At 39.3% G+C, this 26,879-nt stretch overlaps 1 protein-coding gene across 1 annotated transcript in view; it reads right to left on the bottom strand.

Annotated features, from left to right (window-relative positions):
• The window catches only part of IL1RAPL2 (interleukin 1 receptor accessory protein like 2), a 583,567-nt gene that overhangs the window by 185,877 nt on the left and 370,811 nt on the right, over window positions 1-26,879 (bottom strand). The window contains exon 5 of the mRNA XM_056809854.1: window positions 15,137-15,211. Coding sequence (XP_056665832.1) covers window positions 15,137-15,211 — 75 coding nt within the window. The remainder of the gene's footprint in view (window positions 1-15,136; window positions 15,212-26,879) is intronic.

Here is a 26,879-nt window from a genome sequence, read left to right as displayed (position 1 = left end):
ATATGAAAAGATTTTTTTTTACTTTTTGCAATATAATAAGCTAAGATGAATTTGCCTAGCATATAGATGCATATCCCAAAAGCCTTGGACTTTCTACCTGCCATTAACTTATATCATGAGACTTTTGCTCAATGGCTATGTCTAAATCAAGGAAAAAATGGACCACAAAGGAGCACAGAAGTTGACCTACAAAGTGCCAAACAAGCACAAAAAGTAAAAAAAACAAACCAATCCTATGGGGACTGATGACATTCTGCACAAAGAGCACAAGGACTTGATCACATGTGAGACTTGAGGTTGTGGCTGTTTAACATGTGTTAAATGCAATATTTCCTTGAACTACATTCTTTATAAAATATATAACATTGATTGTTCTAGGCTTTGGCTCCATTATCCTTGAAAGTGGAAAAGAGGGTCAAACCAGGGAATGCTATTTCCCATTTGTTTTGAGACCTAGTTTTTTTTCCTATTTTCTTTCATGATGTACAACTTACTATAGTCCACACTGCTAAATTGGGTTAGTGAGTGATTGCTGTTGCAGGCTTATGGGACACAGATTGCTACAAGAACCTGTTGTGATTTATGAATTTTTCCCCTTTTTTCCTAGAATTTTTCATATTTTTGGTATTCTATATTTTACTCAGAGGTTATTTTTTAATTTCTTTTGATTCTTTGATGTTTTTGATAATTGATTCATATGCCTTATGACTTGTCTGTGTATCTTTGTGTGATTCCTATGTGTGTCCCTGTATCCTCCTCAGGGAGGGGAAATGTGTTGATATCCTCCTCAGGTAGGAATGTGTTTTTATTTTATAATGAAAAGTTTTAAGTTCCTTTTGAAAAAAAATTAAGGGTAAGAAATTTGCTGCCTCCTGGAATCCAGAATATGAATTTCTTATGGAAGATGCAATGGAGATGCCTGTGGAGAGTGCACACTGCTCCAGGAGTTCTTGAGCAAAACTGAATGTGCAAAACTGAACTTTGGGGGGTTGAATACATTTGTTTATATGTACTTTGTTGTACCAAAGGGGAATGCCCCCTAATTGGTTTTGTTCTTGATTTCTTTTTGTTTCCTTATCACTAAGTTGTTGTATTTTCCCTATGTAATATTGTATGTACCTTAGTTAATTATGTTTAAAATGATCAATTGGGGAGACTGGTCTCCCAAAGGATCACAGGGGTAAATATGCAGGTGGAAAATTTGCCACACTTGAGCTACATTCCCAGAATCCTTTTAAGTTACACCCTCATTTTATCTAAGGATGCTTGGGAGAGAAATTTGACTGAGACCCATGCCGCAGGGCTCTTTTTTTGGAGCTTGTGCTTTTGGTAAAGTGTTGCAGATGCGAGTCTCTGTCTAATTTTGCTCTGTTCACTTGACTAAAGAACCTTTTTTTTCTTTCCCCTCTCTTTTAATTATTATTAAAATTCCTACATCTCACACAGCCATCACTCTACTGCAAGGCCTCTTTACCTCCTGCCTGGTCTACTGCAATAACCTCCAACTCAAGTCTCTTTCCATTCTAGTCTATTCTCCACTCAGCTACCAAAGTTATTTCTCTCTCTCTTTTTTGAAACCATTACCTTACATCTTAGAAGTGTGTAATAAAATTGTGTATTGGTTCCAAGGCAGAAGAGTGGTAAGGGCTACGCAATGGGAGTTAAGTGACTATACATAGCTAGGAAGTGTCTGAGGCCATATTTGAATCTAGGACCTCCTGTCCTCTACCTCTGAGGATCTCTACCTCTGGCTCTCAATCTACTGAGGTACCCAACTGCCCCCAAAAGTGATTTTTCTTAAAGCACAGTCAGGAGTATGTGTCCCCATTCCACTCCCCAGTCTTCTTTTAAATCCTTACCTTCTGCCTTAGAATCAATACTATGAATTGGTTCCAAGGCAGAAGAGCAATAAGGGCTAGGCAATGGGGGTTAAGTGACTTGCCTAGAGTCATACAGCTAGGAAGTGTCTGAGGCCAGATTTGCACTTAGAACCTCCCGTCTCTAACCACACTCCAGTGACTACCTATTTCTCCTAGAATTAAATACAAAGGTCTCTTTTTGATTTTTAATGCCAATGTCCTTAAAACCAGTTGCCCACAAATGAACAAGCAATTTTCAGATAAAGAAATCAAAGCTGTCAATACTCATACAAAAAAAAATGTTCTAAATCTCTCGATTGGAGAAATGCAAATTAAAACAACTCCGAGGCACCACCTCACACTTATCAGATTGGTTGATATGACAGTAATGGAAAGTGATCAATGTTGGAGGGGCTGTGGCAAAATTGGGACACTAATGCATTGCTGGTGGAGTTCTGAACTGACCCAACCATTCTGAAGGGCAATTTGGAATTATGCCCAAAGGACTATACAACTATGCATATACTTTGATCCTGTAATACCACTACTGAGTCTGTATCCCAAAGAGATCATAAAAAGGGGAAAGGATCTATTTGTACAAAAATATTTATAGCAGCTCTTTTTGTGGTGGCAAAGAAGTGGAAATTAAAGGGTTGTTCCTCAATTGGGAAATGGCTGAACAAATTGTGGTATATGATGGTGATGGAATACTATTGTGCTATAAGGAATGATCAACAGGATGATTTCAGAAAGAGCTGGAAGGATCTGCATGAACTGAAGCAGAGTGAAATAAACAGAACCAGGAAAACATTATAACACAGTATTAGCAATATTGTGGAATGATCAACTGTGATAGACTTAGCTGTTATTGGCAATAAAATGGTCTTGGACAACGCTGAGAGGCTTATGAAAATGAACATTATCCACCTCCAGAGAAAGAACTGTCAGATGCAGATCAGCACATGCTATCTTTCACATCAGTGCATTTATGGGTTTTTTAAAATATGGTTTCACATGAGTGTGCTTTTGAAACAATGACCAGTATGGAAATGTGTTTTGCACAATAATAAAAAATAAACACACACACACACACACACACACACACACACACACACACACACACACAAACCCACCAAAACTAGTCACCTCTACCAAGGGTTCTTTTCCATGTTGTCTTTGTAGTTTCAAATCATATCATAGAACCTTGCATACATCTACTTAGGAATACAGATATGTATACCTATACATATATACATACATACATATACACATATGCAAAGTACCTGGGAGGGCACTGAGATGTTAAATGGGTCATGCTAAGTTCTTCTTAGTTATTCCCTCCATAGCTGTAAGTTCCAGTGGCCTTCTTGCTTTCTTGAACACTAAACTCCTCCTGACTCTCTGTCTTTTTCTCTGTCTCCCATGCCTGGAATTCTCTGCCTCCTTACCTGTGCCTTCTGGCTTCCCTCAGATATCCACTCCAATCCCACCTACTGGAGGAAGCCTTTCCCAGTCCTCACATTTGCTTTTGTTTTCCTTCTATGATTAAAAACTCTTTGTATGTATATAGTTGTTGGTGTTTTGTTTGCTTAATTCTGTAAGTTCCTTGTATTTCTGTCTGTCTTTGTATTTCTAGTACATAGCATGGTACCCAGCATGGTACACAGTAGGCATTAAATAAATGTTTGTGACTGAATGACTGACTCGAGTTCTCAACAGAGAGGGGTGGAATAGAGGAAGGTTTAGTGGAAAAGATAAATCCCAGTCTTAGACACGCTGATTTCAAGAATGTCCATGGGACAGTGGCGATGTCTAGCAGGAAGCTGTAGATATGTGACTAGAGCTCTGGAGAGAGATGAATGTTGGATATGAAGATGCTGGAGTGATATTTATGGAGGAGATAGTTGAATCCTTGGTTGCTGAAGAGATTATCAAAAAAGAACATAGAGAAAAGAGAGGAAGGCCTAGGATAGAGCTGTAGGGGTCACCCAGATATGGAGGACAGGATTGTTAGTGATGATCTGGCAAAGGAAACCAAGAAGGATTGATTCAAGAGATAGTAAATAAACCACAAGAAAGAATCCAGAAGAGGAAGAACACTCAGAACAGATGGTCAGCACTGGCAAAGTGTGTGAGAGACCTGGATGATGGGAGGGGTAAGGGAATGAGCAATTATTAGGCAGTTCAAAGAGAAAGAGGAAGCCTGAACAAGGTATGGATTCAATAACAAATAGCTAACATTTCTGGGCACATCTTATTTCATTTGTGCTTTATAACAGTGCTGAAAGGTGCTATAATATAATATAAAATGCAAATAAAATTATATATATATAATATGTGATATAATATAAAATACAAATAATACAAAATAAACAAAATACAAAAGCTAAAGGAAGGAAGGAACAAATGCTTTGTAGATTGGATGGAACAAAAGCTTTCCACTCCAAATGGGGCAACGGTTAATGCCCCATTTCCCCCATTTGACCTTTCAGTCAAATGAACAAAGCTTTAGGCCAAATTAGCTAAATAACACCTGAAATTCTTTGTGCTCTTTGGAAAAATCCACTGTACAAACATCAGGTCTAGTTATTTAAATGGACTCCCTCTTGTGAACAGCCAGTGGTGAAAGGGCTGTGGAAACATAGGTATATTAATTCACTGTTAGTGGGACTGTGAATTAGTCTAACTATTCTGGAAATCAGTTGTGACTTATATTAAGAAAGTAACAAAATTTCTAAGCCTTTGGACACAGAGATCACACTGCTGGGGCTATACTCCAAGAAGGCTAGTAGTAAAAGAAAAAAAATTAATGACACCAATATATGACATCCATCATTGCATGAGCAAAGAACTAAATACAAACCAGAGATGAATATTAGCTAGGAATTAGCTTTAAAATGGTGTGGTACCTGAATGGGATAGAATATTTTTTAGTAAAAAAATTTTAAGTAAGAAAAGTTGATTATGAAGAATGTAGAAATCATAAGAAAACTTGTATGAATGGATGTAGAATGCATTAAGTAGAACCAAGAAAATAGCATATATAATGGTACAAAGTAGATAAAAAGAAGAGCAACAAAACAATCAAAACTGAATAGTGCAAGATATTAACAACCATCCTGGGTCCCAGAGAAGGGATATCAAAAGTCACCCTCCCTGTACTCTTCATTGCAGAGGTAGGTGATAGAGTGGGGGACACGGAATGTAATGTCAGACCTTTGAATATGCTGGTTAGATTTATAGAACCAAGATTTTCCCCTCTTTTTTATTCTTTATTATAAAGGGGGTGCTGCCATAGAGGTAAAGGAAGGATGGATATAGTTGGAAATGTAGGTGATATAGAAGACAAAAGATAATAACTTTTCTAAACTCTTACCTTCTGTGTTAGTTCAGTTCTAAGAGAGAAGCTGCAAAGGCTAGACAGTTGGGGTTAAGTGATTCGCCCAGGGTCAGTCAGCTAGGAAGTATCTAAGGCTAAATTTGAACCCTGGACCTCTTGGTCTCCAGGCCTGGTATTCTACCTACTGAGGCACCTAGTTGCCCCAATAACAATGTATTGTTAAAAAATAGCTCACCCCCTCAATCTCATGTTGAATAAGCTCTTTTCTCTTTATTAATGAAAAACTTGCCTTTTCCCATAACACAATTAAGGCTTCTGGAATGAGGAGTTTCAGAACTTGAAGTCCACATTAATTCCTTCTCCCTTAGTGCTTGGCACCATTTCCCACAGTCTTGTTTCCTTTGTTCCCTCCTTGAATCATCCTAACAATTGAACCCCAAGACACACCCCAGTTAACTGTTTCACATAGCTAGAATCTTACCCAGTGGCATGACAAGAAAAGGAAAATCAAATTATAGGAATAGGCTGCCTTTTGACATGGTCCCACTTCCCAAAACATATCCAAATCTGAGTGTGGCCTCTACTTGCATAATGCACATCTAAAAAAAGACACCTAGTTTTCTATGTACAAAAGAATCCTTCTTGGAAGACAGAGACAGTGAAACGAGAAATAAATTTTAAGTCTTCCAATCCAATTAATATACAATGAGATATTTTCAAAGAATACCATATAGGATTAGACAAAATGGTAAGATAGGAAGTTTCCCCTCCATCCCTCTCTTGGTACTATCCTTCCCACTCCAAGGTATTCAGTGCACTCATGCTGTCCCCCAGCTATCTAAGGCCTGTCCTCCCCTACAATACCTTGTACTCTGATCCAAAACCCTGTCAGTCAAAACTCAACTGTCCTATACCCCATTCCGCTAGGAATCTGTTCCCAACTAAGCTAACAAAGTAATCTTCTATTGGGAGGTGTATGGGGCCCTTCTATACTTTAGGTCTCAGTTTTTTTTCTTCTGTAAAATGGATGATTGGATTAGTTGATAAAATAAATAGACTTTATTGAGATATTTTGCATTCATTAACTAATTTGACTTTTGACAGACATATTACAAGTATCAACCCTATTTTACAAATGAAACTGAAGCTCAGAGAAGCATTCTTTTATGGACAGAGTTCAAGACAGGAAAATTTCAGTTTGAATTCTACCTCAGATGCTTATTAATTGTGTGACCTTGGTGAAAACATTTAATACCCCCAGGCCTCAGTTCCCTCTTCTGTAAAATGAAGGGGTTAGATTTGATCTCTGAAGTCCTTCCTAGATCTATAACTTTAATTCCATGATCCTCTGTGTGACCTTAGTTGAATCACATGACTTCCCTGGCCCTCCATTTCCAACTCTACAAAGTGACAGGTTCAGACTAAATGGCATTTGAACTCTCTTCCAACTTAAGATTTAAGATCCTATGATCCTATCTATTACTTCAGATGCCACCTCTCTGGGGGCCTCAGTTTCTCCATCTACAAAATGAGAGCATGAACTAGATTAGATTGCCTTTCTAGTTCTAACTCTGGGATTCAATGATTTCCTGAGTTCTTGACTTATCTGCACACAGGACAAAATGCAATCACATTGAAAATATCCAGCTACTGGAGATGGCATTTGGGAATAGGGATTGGAAAACAGGGCCTAAACCTGTGATCTCACAGAGACAAGGAATTCTCTCCCTCAACTGTAGGCTGGCACCTTTCTTCTAACAGTCTTAAGAGAGTAGCCGAGAGCACTAACAGGACATGTGAATTGCCCTGGGTCAAAGGTGGGCCTAAATTATCCCAATATCTCTTTTACTTTCTTATTTCCCTCCAAAGCATCAAAAGTTCATCTCGGCTTTCCTTTCTCCTCTGTTTTCTAAAGAAAAGTTTTTTTTTTAAAAAAAGGATCAGTCTTCCCCTTGGAAAAATGAGATAGGGACTAGAATTGCTAAGAACCACTGACAAGCTCCTGAGATTGTTAGAAACCCATTGTGAACCTGTCATTGTGTCACAACAGTCCAGGCAATTAGCTACCCCCCATCAATAGGTACATCCTCACTCCAGAGGGAATAGTTCAAATTTCTGATCTTGGGGCATATGGAGACTTCTGATGGTTTCAGTTGACATCTTTCAAGAACATCTCTACTGCCCCTGAGCTAGTCTTCAGATATAGCTTGCTGTTTGACATGGAATTGGTGCCAACAGTACATAGGGTCCAGAGAAGTAAAAAAATCCTTTAATTCATGCAATTTTGCCTCTCTAGAGGTCCTTGTTTAGTACCCTTTAACCTTTGCTACCCCGAGAAACCGGCTCATTTCTGACCACCCACCTGCTGTCTGAAAAAGAAATTGGAAAGGCAGAAAAGGAAGTAGGCACCTGCATACTTAAAGGTGGCCTTGTATAGATCTCCAATTATTCTATTCCACCTTAATGCTACTGGGTCATTTTAGTTGATTTGGACTCGTGGCCCTGACTATGTGCCCTGAAACTCTAGGGAAAGATTTGGGGCAAATGTGTACAATCCCCTGGGCCAAATTGGACTAGGTAGCTGCTGAGGTCTCTGCTAGCGCTAAATCTAGGCTTTTATGCCCCATGTTTGACCTGCTGACTCTTGGCATGCACTGGCCTTTCCCAGTCTGTTTTGTTGTGACCTTTCAGGAATTCCACTCTGGTACTTCTGTCTTCAATTCTGTATCCTTAATAGAATAAAACAATTTTTTTTACTTCAAATGGGCAAGCCTAATGTTTGCATTAATAATGCAATGGGAAACAATCAATAACACCCAGTAGTACCTCTGTAAAAATGAGGATTCTGCATTAAGTAACTCCCCAAATTCTGGTGTACTTGTATGCTTGTTAACAAGTTAGAGCCCAGCTCAGAAGGAATGTAGCACCTGGATTTTTTGAAGCAGCTAATGGACTGTAGCTGGAACAACTGGACTCTCTCCCGAACGAGAGTTTTTCTGCTTTGTGTATGTGTGGGGGTGTTAAAATTGTGAAGTGAGAGTAACATTGGGTTCTATGATACATGAATCTATTGCTTTCATTTTGACGAGGCATACTTATAATCTAATTAAACTCCTTGCTTAACTATGGTCTTGAGGACTGACTACTAATTAGCCTGAAAAACAATGAATAACGAGTAGCTCTAGACAAAAGAGTCTGAGTCTTGGTAGAGATGCTGCTGGGTGATTGACACCATCAACCTCTGAGTAAGAGAAAAGAATCTTGCAAGCAATGGAAAAAATGTTCTATTAAAGGCAAATGTGCAAAAAAAAGGTCATTGACAGGACTGTCCTTTTATCCCTAAAAAAGTCTTTAAGAAACCAGTCCTCAGAAACCACAAAGATCTGGCCCAAATAAGGAAAATGCCATCGAGTCTTGGGCCTATAACTAAATATTGGAAGATTAGTCGAGATTATCCAAAATGGCAAATAATCAGCATGTTGGACAATTCAGGAAACATATCATTTGGTGTCATACATTAAGTTTGCAGCTTTTATCTCCAGAATAAACAGAAGGAAGGCCTTTTAGAAGTAGGCATTGACTCCGTGTTTCAGCATAGGAGAGAGGAGATTGCTGTGATCTGCCAAAATAGCCAGGTGCTAGTGATTTGGATGTTGCTTATGACTCCTTCCTTTCTTTGGAGAGACTGCAGCATTTATCCAAATTTACCCTCAAGGTGTTCTGAGGGGTACTTTCAACCCACACAAGAAGAGCTAGAGAGGATTCAGAGGGCTTTTCCTACACCTAGCCCTACTGACAGTCACATAAAACCCACACAAACCCACAGTAACGATCAATGAAATGATCTGGTTTTATTATAGTGATTAAATAATTTGGGGACTTTTAAACTGACTGCTTTCAGCTGTTTATACTGCACAAACATTCACCCAAGTCTCCCATGCTATACTAAAGGTAAGTCATATTTGTGGCAAATCTACCATCTTAAAACAAATGGTGGGGGGCAGCTGGGTAGCTCAGTGGATTAAGAGCCAGTCCTAGAGACAGGAGGTCCTAGGTTCAAATCTGGCCTCAGCCACTTCCTAGCTGTGTGACCCTGGGCAAGTCACTTGACCCCCATTGCCTAGCTCTTACCACTCTTCTGCCTTGGAGCCAATACACAGTATTGATTCTAAGATGGAAGGTAAGGGTTTAAAAAAAAGACAAAAACAAAAACAAATGGTGGACAGAGGAAGCTTTCAATCAAATCAACACAATCTCTACAATGTATAAAAAATTAGAATGAACGTGGTGCCTAGGGGCAAGTTGCTGGGAGATATGAATACATTAAGTCACTAAGTGAGGGCTCAAATTCCAAGAACTACCAGTATAAGAATTCTTGTTATAAGATAGTGGATTAATAAGGATCGATTTCATTGCCTGGATAATTCCCTAATTTCCAGTTCAATGTGTATAATTGTTGCCTCACAGTTCTAAATGCTGCACCGGCTTTAACATTTCACAAAATCCTTTTGCTAAATCTTTTACTATGGTCCCAATGGATTGTTAATATTATTTTCAGTAGAAATGGATATGCTGGAGAATCAATTTCAGAAGATTAACATTCTATATACATATATGGGCTGTCTGAGGCAGGAGAATGTAATACAGACGAACATCATGAAATATAAATTCAAAAATCTTGTAAATTCTGAATAAGAAGGGAAGAGAGACAGAGGGAGACAGACAGACGGAGAGGCACAGACAGAGAGAGACAGACAGACAGATAGATGGGGGAGGGGGGGAAGGAAACTATCATCCAGCATCAACTATCATCCAATCAACTACAAATGAAATGTCTGTGCTAATGTGGCTAGCTAGAACTGCTCCCTCCCCTGGTTTGATTCTCTTTGATGTTCTCTAGAGCTTTGGACTCGACTTCTGCCTTTTGGGTACAGATGGAGAAACACGTGAAGTCTAGATTTATTGTTTCTGAATAACATTGACTGACTCATTTCAGATTGTTAAGACCTTGGAAAGAAGAAAAAAATCCCTCCTCCAAGAAAAAGAACAGAATACATACTATAAGGCCCAACCTTATTCAAATTGGGATTGTAAATGTTTCATACATCTGCCCACATTTCCCCTTGGCTTCTGAGCTTCATGGGGGATGTTGGGGTTTATTGAATATGCACCAAGGGTTGTAATAAGTTGTGGAAAAAAGAAAGGACTGCCCCTCTCTGATCAAAATGTCTTCTGTGATGGTTCTTCGATGCTTGGTATTAAACATGTAAAAAAAGTAAAAATAAGTGAGATGCAACAGGGCACAGTAAGCAATGAAACCAGAAAAATATGGATATAGGCCCTCCCTCTGATATACACTGACTCTGAAACCTGGGATAAGTCATTTAAGATCTCAGTGACTCTAAGACTCAAAGCTGCAGAGTACGTGTAGATGTGCCACGATGATGAGAAGTTCTGCACCAGGCTCTCCTAATACCACAGAACTAATAGGTCCAATCCAAAAGGGGAAAAAAGTAGACATATATTATCCTTTAGGGTATGAGGAGACTTTACCTACATATAATAGCTCATTTGACCCTCATAATGAACCTGTAAGGTAGTTGCTATTATATTATCCCTGTTTTACAGATGAGGAAACAGAGGCACAGAGAGGTTAAGTGACTTGCTCGGGGTCACAAAGCTAGATAGTATCTGAAGAAGGATCCAAATTCTGGGCTTTCTGAATTCAAGCCAACAAGTTGACCCATTTTTCCATAAGCTTTTTCATTTGAAGATTACAGGGCTGAGTTGAATTTATGTGTTTGGTTGATACTTCCTCCTTTTATTCCTGTCCATTACAGCAGTTACCTTTAAAGTGCTTTAGTTGTATGGGTTTGCTTTGTCAGGTAGTTCCCTGATTATTTGGTTAAGAATGTGTTTGTGCTCTTCAAATAGATGTCTTTTTGGTGAAGACGAATCTTTTTTCTACATTATAAAGTAAGCACTATTTAGCTACACCCAAACTGTCATGGCTGTGTCAGCAGAATTATATGTAAATTCCTAGAATATCAAGGATGACTAATGGATTACACAATAGGAGAAAGTCAAGATGTTTCTTTTCCTCTAGAGACATAATAAAGTATTTGTACTGATGCCAATTCCATGTAGTAGACATGGAGTATTTCCATTGAAATCTAATATCCACCAAATTTTTGTTATAAATGCATGGAGCAATGAAACCCCATTTCATCCCAACAAAATGGAAAAAAAACCCCCACCTCAGACAATGTTTTCTCTAAATAACCTTCAGGCTGCGACTCAATGTTTTAAAGAGTTCTCATCTTGTATGGAAAATGATTGTACGTTCTTTTTTGAATTTTCAAACCTTTCTCTCTTTGCCTTTGCACCTTTCTCTGAGTGTGCTGAAGAAAGGGCAGAAAGGTTTTTCCTAATTGTTCCCCACCACAGGAGTAGGTGACAGTGACTTTTCTCAGAAGAAGCACTTGGCAGAAATAGGTGTGAGTTAGCTTGTACCCTACGAGAAGAGTGCCCTAGAGGAGACCTTTTCCAGCCCAAGAGACAGTAGCAGTTGAAGGACTGATCAATTTCTCACAGAAACACACATGTGCAGGTTCACTTAGCTGGGGAATTCATGGACAATGTTCATTGATCTCTTGTGTAGAGGCAGGAAAATTTCTATTGCCTAACCAGCATTATCCCAGAATAGCCTTTTAGGAAGAAAAGAGTGATTTGCTGGGTAGCACTAGCTTCCATGAAGCCTCCTGGATGACCCCAACACTCTCAGAGAAAGGTGCAAAGGAAAGGCAAAAATGTAAAGGTCTGAAAATTCAAAAAAGAACATTCAGGTCACTTTTCATATAAGATGAGAAACTCTTGAGAACATTCGAGTCCTAGACTGAAGGTTATTTAGAGAAAATATTGTCTAAGGTATTTTCCCCATTCTATTGGGGCAGGGGTGGTATTTTCTCCATTTATCTATAACAAAAACTTGGTGGATACGAAATTTCAATGGAAATATTCCATGTCAAGGTTATAGATTTGGTCTTCTAGAGAGAGAAAAGGATTTCCTGGCAGTGTGCTTGGAAAGAAGAGGTTTAACAACATAAACCCTACGGTTGGAGGAGTACAAAAAGGAACCCAGGATCTGGGGAAGCAAGGGACTTCGATCTTGCTACCCTTTCCTATTACAGTGATTTGGACAGTACGAGTCTGCTAGGTCAGGGGTATTACTTGTTCTCAAGTTCCAAAAATATGATTGTCTTCTGGAAGGAGTTTATGGGCTATCTGAGTGCTTTATGTATTTTCTGTGTCTGCTTATGAGCTCCTGTGAGTCCTCTGGGGGGCTTTATGTGTTTTTGTAGCTGTTTATGGGCTCCTGTGAGTCCTCTGTATCTTTTGTACTTTCTGTGGGGTTAAATGGAAGCTGTCCCATACTCAGGAGAAAAAAAGAAATGGCTCTGTACAGCTTTTCCTTCTGAAAAAAAAAAGGGTAGTTTAGCAAATATTCAGAGAGTTGCTGGGGTCAGAGAAAATTAAGCAGGGTGAGGGATCTCCAGGCAAAGGGTGGAATTTGATACGTTAAACTGGTAGAAGGGGTTGGTGACCTGTACAGAGTGAAAATCACTTATAGGTTAATTTTTTAAAATTCCAGTTTAGACATGAGGCTGTTTAGTATAGTGAAAAGAGTAACAGCTCTTAAATTAGGGTTCAAATCTGACCTGAGCTTTAGTTTCCTCATCTGCAAAATGAGTGTTGTGGACTACATGGCTTCTGAGGTTCTTTCTAGCTCTAGGTCTATTCTATTAGGATGTTTTGGAGGACAGAGATGTTTGATGAATTCTAGAAAGCGAAGAAAAAGTCAATTTCCAGAAGTATCCCCCTAGATAGATACTCCATCATGTCCCCTGTCATGGATAGAAATGTTTCCCGTAAAGTCACCATTTCCAAACTCTCTTACACATTAGAGGCTTTCAAAAGAACAGCTGTTTACAGCATCGAACTGTCAACATGGAAATATAGAGATCCCCAGTTTGCTTAGTTTAAGGGTAGAAACCCCAGGTTTTGACCTTGTCACAGGAGAGTTTCCCCCTGAGGGGAATAGACAATAGACATCCACTTCAGGTGGGGAGGTAGACCCCATCCAAAGTCAAGTAGCTCTTTTGTCTCCAGAAGCCTCTCCCAGTATATCACACCCTCCTTCTGAGGATCGAACTCAGGACATTCAGCTTTTGAGACTGACACGCTACCTACTGCGCCAAAGCTGAAGTGGATGTCTATTGTCTGGTGAAGTGGGATCCTGGGGTTTCTACCCTTAAACTAAGTAAACTGGGGATCTCTATATTTCCATGTTGACAGAACCCTCACTGCCACTGTTCTCCAAGCCCTCTGAAGCCACTTTACTATCTAGTTGTAAATGTAAGTTATGAGATAATCTTGGGCTGGGGTTATCTGATGCCAGAAAAACCAGTGGAAAAGCAAGTCAGTCAAATTAGTTTTGTCTGCTTTATGACAAAGAGTCAGTTTGACAGATTATTTGGAATTGAATGGATTGGTTCTTTGGCCATCGTGGTGGGGTGTCCTTCATATGATGGAAAAAACAAGTGCTTCTCCATCTTTTTGTTAACAAAGTACCTGCAGAATTGAGTTCCAAATCATAGGTTGAAAAGTTTCACATGGTATTTTATGTGCATTTGAAGTGTGTCAAATTCTAACAATTGCCCCTCATCTAGAATCCAATGTCATCCACAAAATTCCCCAAATATGATTCCCAAATTTTGAGCCCTCAGAGCCAATCTAAATAACCCAAAGGATCAAACTGACTGTTCCCAGTCACCCTAAAATACATTCCAAGCCAGAATACAATATGGTACCTTCCATTTCAGATAAATGAACACACTCATATGAATAATGCAAATTTTGCTCTCAGATTTTATGGATAGAAATAAGTCATCCCTAAGCCCACGTACAATTAAGAGAAATAAATATTGAGTCACAAATTTCCAAAGTGAGTGCAATATCAGGGCCAATTTAGCACCTACTGACTAAATAATTGGTGTATCCTTTCAGCATCTTAGAAGCAAACAAATTGTAGACCACCAAACAACCCTAATATTCTTTTAGCACTGTACTCTCTTGGCATATTTCTGTCATTGACAATAGGAAAAATTCTGATCATTGGAACAAAACTTGAGAGGTTGGTGAAAGCGCAGAGAGGATAAAAGAATGCTTCAGATTAAAGGCTGTAATTTGTCAGAGAATGTTTAGGCCTCCGAATTTTAAGCCCGTGGCTCTAAAAATACAAGGATTGGCTGTGGGGGGACTTAAAAAAAGAGGCCTGACATCTGGCATCCTGATTTGAGTTAAAAAAAAGAAAAGGAAAAGGAAAGAAAGAAAAAAGGAGTGCCCATAAATCAAGTTGTTACTTCTCCCTACACCAAATGATTCATAAATATTCAGGATCTCAACTTAGAAACCAGTTTAAAATAACCCTGGATTGTGCCATTGGAAATAATGTGATCAAATCATTAAAGTGTGTTCTTTATTTAGTGTTGGAGATCTGGCCACTATTGCAAGGTGAGGCCAGCTTCTAGGAACCAGTACTCTACAAGAAGACATTTTGGCTAAAACATATACAAGGCTCTTCGTCCTCAATCATGAAGCCAAGACATTCATTTTATCCATCAATCACAAATATAAAGCTCTGTAGTCATGCATGCTGACTACCCAAGGTACCCAATTACGATAGCCATCCCTTCATACAATACAAACTCATTTCCTTAAACTGTTACTGTGGTGAACTCCACACTTACAAATGAGTGGACACAAATTGATTTGCATGTAATAACAGTGGCAATAAACCTCTCTTGGTTCACGCAATTTTCCCCATCTATTAACCGAGTGGAATTTTCCTATCTATTATTGCCAGAGCAGGACTTACCCAGCTGGACATCAATAACACTTGGCTGATTCTCCCTGGGGAACAATGGCTTGGGAGGTTTGTCTGTGAGTAACGCTGGAAGAGAAAATGAGAGAAGGTAATGAAAAAATGGAGACAAATTACACAAGAAAAAAAAGATTCTATCTTGTATGATATTTCATGTTTGTAGAGTTGATGGCGTGTAAACATTTCTTTTACGGCATTCTTCCTTAGGCTGCTATTCCATACATATAATATCAATTTTCCAGCACATTTGGAGCCCTATTGATTCACTGTAAATAGGCCATTTTGACAGCTAAATTTTCAAACAAGATCAAATAAATGGACTCCTTTTGAGTGGTTTTGGTAAGGTTGCAGGGATAAATTTTTTAAAAATTTAATATAATGTAATAAGAAAAATACCAGATTCACTCTATTGCAACTAAATATTTTCAATAAAATAGAACCTGAAATATGCCATTTCAGGGAAGTCCTTCTGAACCTTCTGGACCTTCCACTCCAAGGCTAATATCTACCTTTCAGTAAACGGTTCCCTGGCCAATCAATCCAAAGTCATTTGGAGGGGTAGGCCTTGTGTTTGTGGTTAGTCAAGTACTATGTGTGTGAGACCCTGTGTTGGGTTTTGTGCTGGGATTTGAGAGTTAAGGAGAATATATATGCCTAGCTTGCAAATAGATTCTCATAAAACAGGCCAGAAGATTAAGCCATATGCAGCAACTGAAGGACTATGTAAGACTCAACATTGGCAGCAAGGCCCTTATCTGTATCCTATCCATCTGTTGTGGGCCAGGCCTAACTCTGGACAATCTGATAGTTCAGGATGGAGTGAAATGAGGTATTCACAGACATAAATATGACATTTTATAAAAGAAGTTCACTTAACGGTAATGATATTCATTAAATAAAGAGTGTCGGTTCTGCTGGGCCCAGCTCCTCAGCCTCTGCAGTTGCCATGGTGGCATATCTGGCCAGAGAGATGTGTTAACTTGCAAGACAATGGAGCATCCATCAGAACCAAGGAACACGCAACTCCCCATGCCCAGGGAGGTGGTTTGAACCTTACTTCTATGAACCAATTAAGTCTCAAGGGTGTTCTTTGCCTTTTGAGAGAAAAATTAGCCTATGTAACCAGGACCTTCCAGTCATTTCTCTAGTTATAAGTACTACTGTAACCACACTACTTCCAATATCTTAAGGGGGAAGGTCCTGAAAGCCATTACGGTCATTAAGAATCACAAAATCTATGATTTGGAAGGAACTTTAGAGGCCATCTAATTTAACCTTTACTCGAACAAGAATTTCTTCTTAATCAAACCAACAAGATGTCAAGTCTTTCCAAGATAGCCCATTCTCTTTTGGGTAGCATGAATTGCTAGGAAGTCTTTCCTAATTTCAATACCAATCTGCCTCTCTGAAACACCAATCTGTTGCTCTCAGTTATACTTTCTGGAGCAGAGCAGAACAAATCTCACAAATGTTTTTGAATAGACTCAAACTGCATTGAAGTCTGATCCCTCTTCCACATGACAGCTCTTCAAATAGTTGAAAACAGCAGTCATGTTCTACCCAAGTTTTCTGTTTTCTACTCATTTAACCACTTATACTTTAGAAGGGAGCCACATTAAAAAGCAATGTCAGAGACTTGGTTGGAAGTCTTACAAAGGAAAAGACACAGGGTTGGAGAAATTAAGGGAGGTTCAATGATCATCTGGTCCCCCGTTCAAGAAATACTGCCCTCTAGAATTCCATGGGAACTGTAATGACCTCCAGGAAATGATACAGAGCGAAAGGAGCAGAACCAGGAGAACATTGTACACAGAGATCGATACACTGTGGTACAATCGAATGTAATGGACGTCTCCATTAATGACAATGCAGTCACCCTGAACAACTCGGAGGGATCTACGAGAAAAACCACTATCCCCATTCAGAGGAAAAACTGTGGGAGTAAAAACACCAAAGAAAAACAACTGCTTGAATACATGGGTTGAGGGGAAATGGCTGGGGATGGAGACTCTAAATGAACATCCTAGTGCAAACACCAACAACATGGAAATAGGTTTTGATCAAGGACACATGTAATACCCAGTGAAATTGTGCGTCAGCTACGGGAAGAGTGGGGGTAGGGGAGGGAGTGAAATAATGTGATTCTTGTAACCAAGGAATAATATTATAAATTGACTAAATTAATTAATTAAAAATAAAAACCAAATGGCACATACCTAAAAAAACAATTAAAAAGTTTTTACATGTAATTGGGGAAAAATAAAATATTATTGGTGGAAAAAATAAATATTCTGTGATGAGGCAAAAAATAAAGAAATACTGCCCTCCAGATCTGGTCCTGATTTTGTTGACTGCCCAGTTTCCATGCAAAGAAGCTTAGTAATAGTCCTTAGAGCTATTTAAAGTTTCCGTAGCAACTTTCTTTTAGTAACTGATGATTACCTCTCCCAAAATGTTGCGGAAATCAAGTGGTTCATTGAGAACAGAGATGAGTATTCCTCAACAGACATGCAGGCTGGGAGCAGTTACTTGGATAGAAATGTGAGAATATTTTATATTGGATTCAATTCTTGGTTTTACCCATTGTGGCTAAGTGGCCATATCATGGGACTTACATTCTACATTTGTGGCAATTTATTCGAGATACATACCCACGTGTTCATTATACACACACACACACATACATAAATAAACATATGTGTGTGTTGTTGTTGTTGTTGTTTGTCCTTTGTTTTCAAAGAGGATGAACATTATCAGGGGGTTGATGTCTTAACTTGCTTGTGAACTGGACTGAAGTGAGGCAGAGTTGCACAGTCTTCAGCCTCACTCTCTTCCAGAGTCATCCAAAGACCAGTGACAAGAAACAAGTCAGGACCACTGGTGATGGCATGGGATATTTTGGATGACCTTGATGTCTTAGATGTCTGACCAAGTTCTAAGACTCCATAACACCCTGCTTCAGCCACCTTTATGGCCATTGGAACAAAATGTTCTCATCTGCCCATTCCACCAAGGGAAATCATTACATGATTGGGGTAGATCCCCCTTAATTCAATGGCAGGTTTGAGGCCTTGTTTGTATTTACATATGTATTGGCTACTCTGCAGAGTAGCCATTAAATACAAAGGATCCATTAAAGACTTTTTTTTTCCCTTTTTTGTATTTTTCCCTTTGGCTGTTAATGGACAACATTTTCCAGTGTAACTTTTTCAGGCCAGATTAAGTGATTTTCAAATGATTATTTTGCTGTTGGGTCAAGTACCATGAAGATGGTCATTATTTACTGGAATGACATTGTCAAACAGTTATAATAACTTGCTTCTTGGAGTACAGGCTTAGATAGCCAGTATGATTGCTATGGAATTGGAACATAATAGTGGTACTGCATAAAGACCTGTTGATTTAGGGGAAGGTGTTTCTACTGATTATAAGGATACTTCAAGGACCTGACACAATTCTGCAGGCACCCTGAGGAACTAAGGTGTGATAGATGGGGCAGTGGATAGAGTGCTGGAGTCAGAAGACCTGAGTTCATATCTGACCTGAGACACTTATTAGTTCTGGGACCTTGGGAAAGTCACTTAACCCTGTTTACCTCAGTTTTATCATCTATGAAATGATCTGGAAAAAGAAATGTCAAACCACTCCAGTATCTTTGGCAACAAGACCCCAAGTTGTGTCACTAAGAGTTGGACATGTCTGAAATGGCTGACCAATAACAATCCAAGGTCTACAGAGGCAAAGATAAATTGTGATAGCAGCATTACGTAAACTGTCTGAAACAATGGTCCATTCAAGCATCCCTAAGGAGATAACTATTTAATAGTGTTTGCAAACTAGTTATTAAACCCTGTACTGCTGACTGGGAGCTAATGAGAAAGTTGAAAGTCTTCCTGGTGAGAGAAGGAACAACTGTGTATCATATGAGAGGCCTGCTGGCAGAAGCATTGCCATCCTCCATAGTTCATGATTCAAAAGCAATGGCACGCTCAGCAATTCATGATTAGAAGACATCCCCTCTTGGATAGACCTTGGCGGCCACATCTCCCTCAAGAGCCAGTAAGTGAGTCTTGGGTAACAGCTCCTCACCAAGGGAAGCCTGCCATTCTAACAATATTACAACAAAGCATTCAGTCTTGGAAGCTGCAGTCCTTGTAGGGGTCGTGGTCACTGACAAATCAGAAAGCCTTGGATACCTGGCCAGAAAGTGCTACAGATAAACTATGGGGAGCTAGAAGACTGTTACAGGTGACTATCCGAGAACTGCACGGACCTTCTCTTGATAGCGTAAGCACATTAAGGCCAGGCTACGCTGACATTTGAGTACTTGAATGTCTGCAGATGCCTGGAAGAGAAGGCCTCTGACTTTGAACTAAAGCTAGAACTTTTGCTCCAGCCAGTCATACCCAGGGCATGGTATCTGGAGAGTGCACCAATAGCATTAAGCTGAATCAAATGCTCAGGGAAGCCATGGATAGATGGTGGTGTACTTACACCACCAATGGCTATGTGAGTAATGGGAAGAACTTCCAAGTTACTCTGAACTGATCTAGTCAATTTAGGAGGTAAAGAGTAAGAGTATGTGGGCAGTGAGCTTAGGCAACAAAAAATGGCTCCTTAGACCTCACTCCAGGCTTCTGGGTGTTTCCCAGAAGCCCAAGGAAAGGCTGACCTTGTGGACACAGTCTGTTTATTGGCCTGCTGTTGTTCAGTGTTTTCCCTTCAATGAACACGGAGGCCTGGACTCATAGGGTTAGGTAATCTACCTTGGGAAGATCAACAAGAGAGCATGGCAGGAAGGGTACAGTTGTATTTTGTACAATCATGGGCAAGATGGGCACATGCATGCCAAGTGGCCACTCACTCACTCCCAGTGTCCAACCAATTGCTAAATCTTGCTATTCCTTTATACAAAATATCTCTTACATTTGACTTTTGCTCTCCACTAACACAATGGAGGGTTGACTAAATAAATCCTCATTGCCTCTCACCTGGATGATTGCAATAGCCTTCTAAAGTGGTTTCCCTGTCTCAAGTCTCTCCATACTCCAATCTATGCCCCCACTCAACTCCAAAAGCAATTTTCCTTAAGTGCAAGTCTGGTCATGCCATGTCCCCTATATCCCCACTAATTAACTCCAAAATTATGGCTTCCCCATTACTTTTTTTTAACCTTTACTGCCTTCTGTCTTAGAATCGATTCTAAGGCAGAAGAGTGACAAGGGCTAGATTGCCCAGGGTCACACAGCTAGGAAATGTCTGAGGCCGGATTTGAACTTGGAACTGTGACTTTAGGCCTTGGCTCTCTATCCACCGAGCTACCCAGCTGTCCCTCCTTCATTACTTCTAGGATAAAATATAAAAATATAAAATCCTCTGTTTAGTATTTGATTCTTTTTTATAATCTGGCCACTTCCTATCTTATCTCTCCAGCTTACTTTAAGACTTAGCTCAAATACCACCTTCTGTCTAACGTCTTTCCCAGTACCCCCAGATACTATTGTCTTTCCCTTTTAAGCTACCTTCCTTCTACTCAGTATATATCTTGTTGATGATCATTTATATACATATTTTCTTCCTTATTATGAATATAAGTTCCTTGAAGACAGTGATCATTTTTGCTTTTTTTCTTTGTGTCCCAAGCCCTGAGCACAGGGTCTGGAATACTAGAAGTGCTTAATAAATGTTTGTTAAGTGATTTATTAATGGAAGCATGGCCATCAGAGGCCTTTTGAATTTTCAGTAGATGACTCACAATCCCATACACAACCTGGATTTCTTCACTTTGAAGTGAGCTGTCGTGGATACAAATGATATAGCTAAAAAGCATTGCCACAGATTACCAAGTCTTGGGAAGGAAACATAAGACCACAGGAATACAGATTGTGTTTTCTTCACTGTTGCCCCCCCCAAAAAAACAAGGGATAGGAAAGGGGGAAAAATTACTTTGGAAGTAATGAAATGGAAATAGGGTCTGAAAATGGGATTTAGATTTCTGGTCTCAGTCTTATGATATAAGAATGATAGATTCCTGGCAATGGATGGAATGCATCTAGTGAAAGCTGGTAAAAAATATATGTACTCACTATCTTGCAAATCTAATCAAAAGGGCCTTAAAATGAAAAGGATAGATAGGGAGAAAACTGCCAATATACATCTATCAAGCTAGATACCATAGAGAGAAACTACATTAATGGAAAATTAGCAGTTGAGACACCCAGAAGTTCAAAGTGGACAAAATCCAAGAAAGGAACCAATAAGAAAACCATCACCTCAAATTTAGGGGGTGACACCATCCCTCCAATCCCCCAGGCTCAAAACCTAGGTGTTATGCTTGACACCTCACTGTCTCTCCTCTCCTATATCCAATCTACTGCCAAGGCCTATTGATTTCACCAGTGCAACATCTCTCAAGTGTCCCCTGCCTCCCCACAATAAATCTCTTCTGATATTGCCACTACTCTTGTGGAGGTTTTATGCCTGTATTATTATAATAGCCTGCTGGTAGGTTGGACTGTCTCCAGTCTCTCACCACTCCAACCTATCTTCCATTAAATTACCAAAGTGTTCTTCCTAAAACACTGCAGTTTCAATCATGTAGCATGTACCTCAGACACAGACCATCCCTCCCCCCCACCCAGCACACCTTAATAAACTCCATTGGTACCTTATGACCTCTAGCATCAAATACAAAAACAAATCCTCTACTTGGTATTCAAAACCTTTCATAACCTAGTCCCTTGTTGGCAAACCTATGGCACCCATGCTGGAGGGAGCTGATCCCTTCTCCCTCTCTATGTGCACCTGAGGACATTTCTTTCATCACCCATCCCTCTGCCCAGCAGTCTAATTGGAGTGCTTCCTCCCTCCCCTATCTGGGGTAAGGGGCAGCTCACATGCAACATGAGAGTGAAGTTTGGGCACTTGGTCTCTAAAAGGTTCACCATCACTGACCCAGTCCACTCCTATTTTTCTAGTTTTCTTATACCATATTTCTTGATATGTACCCTTCCATGAAGTGACTCTGGCCTCTTGACTGTTCCATGAATAATATATGCCATTTCTTGGCTCTGGGCATTTTCTCTGGATGTCATCCATGTCTGAAATATTCTCACTCTTGAACTCTACCTACTAACCTTTCTGGAATCCTTTCAGTCCCAACTAAAATCCCATCTTTTCTATGAATCATTTCCCAACCCCTTTTAACTTTAGACCCTTCCCTTTGTTAGTTATTTCTGATTTATTCTGTATATAGCTTACTTTGTATATTTTTGCTTGTATGTTGTCTCTCTCATTAGATTAGAAGTTCCTTGAGGGCAGGGACTATCTTTTGCCTCTTTGGTATCCCCAGCACTTGACACAGTGTATAGTATATACTAAATAAATGTTGATTGTGTAAACTGTCTAAATAAATGTCAAAATACAAATGTTCAAATATTATGCAATATGCAAAAAGGAATAAATGTCCTAATGTAAGGAGGCAAATTTGAAATGATAGGTATCATTGAGACTTTGTGGGATGAGAATGATGACTGAAATATGCTTTATCCAAAAGATGGATATACTTTATCCAAAAGAGATAGGGCAGGAAAAAGCATAAATGTAGCAGCAATGTATATTAATAAGGTATGTTACTATGAAAAAAATCTAAGAATCAGAGGTGGGAAACATGGCAGAGAACATTTAGTAATGATAACTACGTAGGAGCATAAATGGGATTTTGCCATTGGATTATAGGGTATTTTGGAGTATAGACCACCTGGAAAGAAAAAGGAAATACTTGAGGAAACATTACAATTCAAGCATAAAGGTATGTCATAGTAATGATGGCAGAATCCTGTTATTCAGACTTCTACTCTTCACTATGTTGAAACCAGGAGCTATCTGTAGGGGAGTCAGCTGGTCTCTCTGGCGGCCAAGAGCAATGAACCGAAGAGTTAGCCAAGTATTCTCCAAAGACAGTTCCTCTAGAAGTTGTAGATGGATTAAAGGAGGTAGATACGATTGGGATCATTACTCGGATGAGAAAGATTTCATGATGATATCTTCGTAGAGGTCAGGGAAGTCCACTAATGCTGATCTAGTCCAAAGGAAGAGCTCGGTCCAGATGAGAATGAGGAAAACAAATTCAGAAGCCATTCCTTGGCTGTTTAAAATTCCAGCAGTGGAGGGCCTGAGGGAATGAAGGCCATCTAAATAGCCTGATTCACTGAGCATTCGAGACAAAGTTAGGGATTCATATGAACAGGAGTAACAGATGATTATTACAAGAATGAGGGGAATATCACTGTAGTGGCCTGTCTCAGTAATGATGCTCTAGGAATAATCAGATAGGAAGTTACACATGAAGTCATATGATGCTCACTGAATGGATGCAAGTAGTATATGGGTGGTGAGGTGGTGTGGTAGATATAGTGCCAGACCAGGAGTCAGGAAGACTCATTTTTGTCAGTTCAAAAATGTCCTCTGACATTTATTAGCTGTGTGATCCTTAGCAAGTCATTTAACCCTGTTTGCCTCAGTTTCCTCACCTGTAATATGAGCTGGAGAAAGAAACAGCAGATCGCTCCAGTATCTTTGCCAAGAAAAACTCCCAAATGGGTCAGACATGAGTAAAAAAGCAACTAAAGTATATACTTTTGTATGCAACATTGTCTTCTGTTCCTGCATTTGCCCTTCATGGACTGCTATATACAACTCAGCAACATGTGGTATTGAAAGGATTTTTTAAATTCCCTTTGTCTATTTTGAGTTAATCAATCAAGAACTAAAAGAACCCTTACTTAACACTTTGTAAGTCATGAAGTATGTCACTTACCAGAAAAAAAAAAGTTTACACCCCCAAAGGGCACAAGGACAGCCCAAGAGGCAGTGCTATGCAAATTGGGAGGCTGTGATTGGTTCCCATGAAGTGGGAGAGGGACAGGAAGTGATGTGGGAAAAGGGCTATAAAAGGCAAGACTGAGGAGAAGAATGGATGCCTTCCTTGGTTCTTCAGTGAGGACTCTCTCTCTCTGTTGGCACTTTGGTGGGACACTCTCTTCAGCGTGAACTTTGTTGAGATTCTTGGTGGTCTTAGACTCCTGTGTGCTGAAGGTTCTCAGTCTCCTGGATTTTCAGATTTTGGCTTCCTAATTAGGACTTTGGATTCTAGTGCGGTTTGCTTTCAGATTCACATTCACCGTCTGGAGGCATTAGGATTAGGATTTAGGGTATTTGAAGCTAGGTAACTTTTTCTACCTCTTTCCTATATTTCCCACTTTAATATCTCTACCTTGCTATAAATAAAAACTGCTTACAGTAATTTTGACTGGAGAAATTAATTATTTTTATAAACGGGGATCACAACACAACAATTAAAAAAATTCTTATATTTGTCAAACCCATTTTTAATTATTACAGTGTGCTATATATGTCTGCAGATGTACTGTATATTGAGATAATTACCAATGACTATTCTGCATGACAACTGATACATGTTCATAATGTAAACTTATGGATATACTTGGGTACTCCTTGTAATTTATAGGGGCTTTGGATTTTTACTAGGAGAGGAGAGTTCAGGCAGGAAGTCTCATGATACTTGGAATAGGAAAAATCTAAATAAAGGTTTTTATTTATTATATATTTCTAAGATATGTTATCTTAGAAAAATCCCTAGATTTATTCCCTAGACTTAGAATGGGTTGTCTAAAAGCTTTTTGTAAGGGACCTATAGATCCCACTCATTATGGCAAGGAAATAGAATGACGAGTTGGGAGCCAAAACAAGTATTCAAGGATGGAAGTGGCAATATAATGGAAAGAGTATATAACATGTGATTAAATTATTGATCTTTCTTAGGTATTCTATTTCACTAAATGCCTTTACTTTGAATTCATGGTCATAATAGTTTATCTAACAAAAGAAACAATGGTGGGTACCCCATCACTCAGAAACCTTCTGCCACTCTCTCCATACCTATCTCACATGACAAATTGGCCTTATACCCTACTAAGGCCAACCACTTTACTTATTCAGCTGATTCCATTCCATCCATTCTCCTTCAACAGATGGTCTGTCCCTTCTATTACTCCCCACTCTTTAACTTATTTTTAGTCTCTCCCTGTTTATTGACTCATTCCCTGCTGCCTATACAAATATGTCCATGAGTTCTTCAGCCTGAAAGAACCTTATCTTTATCATTTCCTCCCTGCTATTGTCCTATATATCTTCTGCCCTACTAGCAAACTCCTCACAAAGGCCATCTACAATAGGCGCCTCCATTTTCTCTATTCTTACTCTCTTCTGAACCCCTGACAACCTGGCTTCTGACTTTTACATTTCACAGAAATTGCTCTCTCCAAAGTTACTAAGGATATCTCAGTTGCCAAATTCAAGTCTTTTCTCTTTCCTCATTCTGCTTTAACCCTTCTGTAGCCTCAGACAAAGCTAATCACCCTCTCCTTCTTGATACTTTTATTTCTAAAATTTTGGGACACCACATTCTCCTCTTACCTATATTACTGCTCCTTCTATCTCCTTTACTGAGTCTTCCCTCATCCAGATCATGTTCTGTAACTATAGATGTCCCTTTGGGTTCTGTCCTGGTTCATCTTTTATATTTCTACATCAAGTGTGTTTATTGGAAAAAAAAATTAACATTTTAAATACATTATGTACAAAACTGAACTCATTCTCTTTTTCCCTAAACTCTCTCCTACTTCTTCATGCCCTATGACTTTAGGAGGTAACACCACCCTAAAAGCCTAGATGCTATCCTTAATTCATCACTATGCCTCATGCTTCATACTCAATCCGCTGCCAAGGCCTGTCGATTTCACTGTTGCATCACCTCTCAAATATGCCCCCTTCTCTCCTCTGACATTGCCTACACTTTATTGCAGGCTCTCATCACCTCATGACTGGCCTATTGTAATAGTCTGTTGGTGGGACTGCCTGCCTCCATTCTCCAATTTACTCTCTATTCACCAGCAAAGTGATCTTCCTCAAGAGCAGACCCAATTATATCAATTCCTTATTCCAATGACTCCCTATGGTCTCCAGGATCAAATTTATTCTCTATTTGGCATTCAAAGCCTCTTCCTATGTTTCCAGTCTTCTTATACTCTATTCACTGATAGGTACTGTTTGAGTCAGTGACACTGGCCTTTAGGCTGTACCACAGACATTCCATATTTCAGTTTCAGGCATTTTCTTTGGCAATTCCGCAAGCCTGGAATGTTCTCCCTTCTCTACTCTACTTACTGACCTCTGGCTTCCTATAACTCCTAACTAAAGTCCCATCTTAATTCTGGTGTTTTCCCTCTGTTAGTTCCTATTTATTCTGTATATAACTTGCTATATGTGTGTATGTGTATGTATGTGTGTATATATATATATACATATATATATATATATGTATATGTATTTATTTAAATAAATAAATAATGTTGCCTCATTGGCATGTTGGTCTCTTTTTGTATTCCCAGAGCTTAGCACAATGCTTGGCACATAGTAATCACTTAATAAATGTTTTATGATTTGATGCTTGATTAATGAACTATGGATTTAAATAGATTTTTACTCTATTGGGACCACACTGAGGGGTCTTGGCCATAAGAGCAATAGCACATCTAGGCTTGAGAGTCTTCACGAAGCATATAACATTGTTGGGAAGATGAAAAAGTAAGTGATGCAGTTTAACTGGCCAGCAGCCCAACCCAGAGACAAATAGACTGAGTAACCAGAACTTGGA

Source organism: Monodelphis domestica, chromosome X (assembly GCF_027887165.1).
Source record: "Monodelphis domestica isolate mMonDom1 chromosome X, mMonDom1.pri, whole genome shotgun sequence".
Taxonomy (NCBI): Eukaryota; Metazoa; Chordata; class Mammalia; order Didelphimorphia; family Didelphidae; genus Monodelphis; species Monodelphis domestica.
This window is presented reverse-complemented; position numbering and strand designations above follow the sequence as displayed.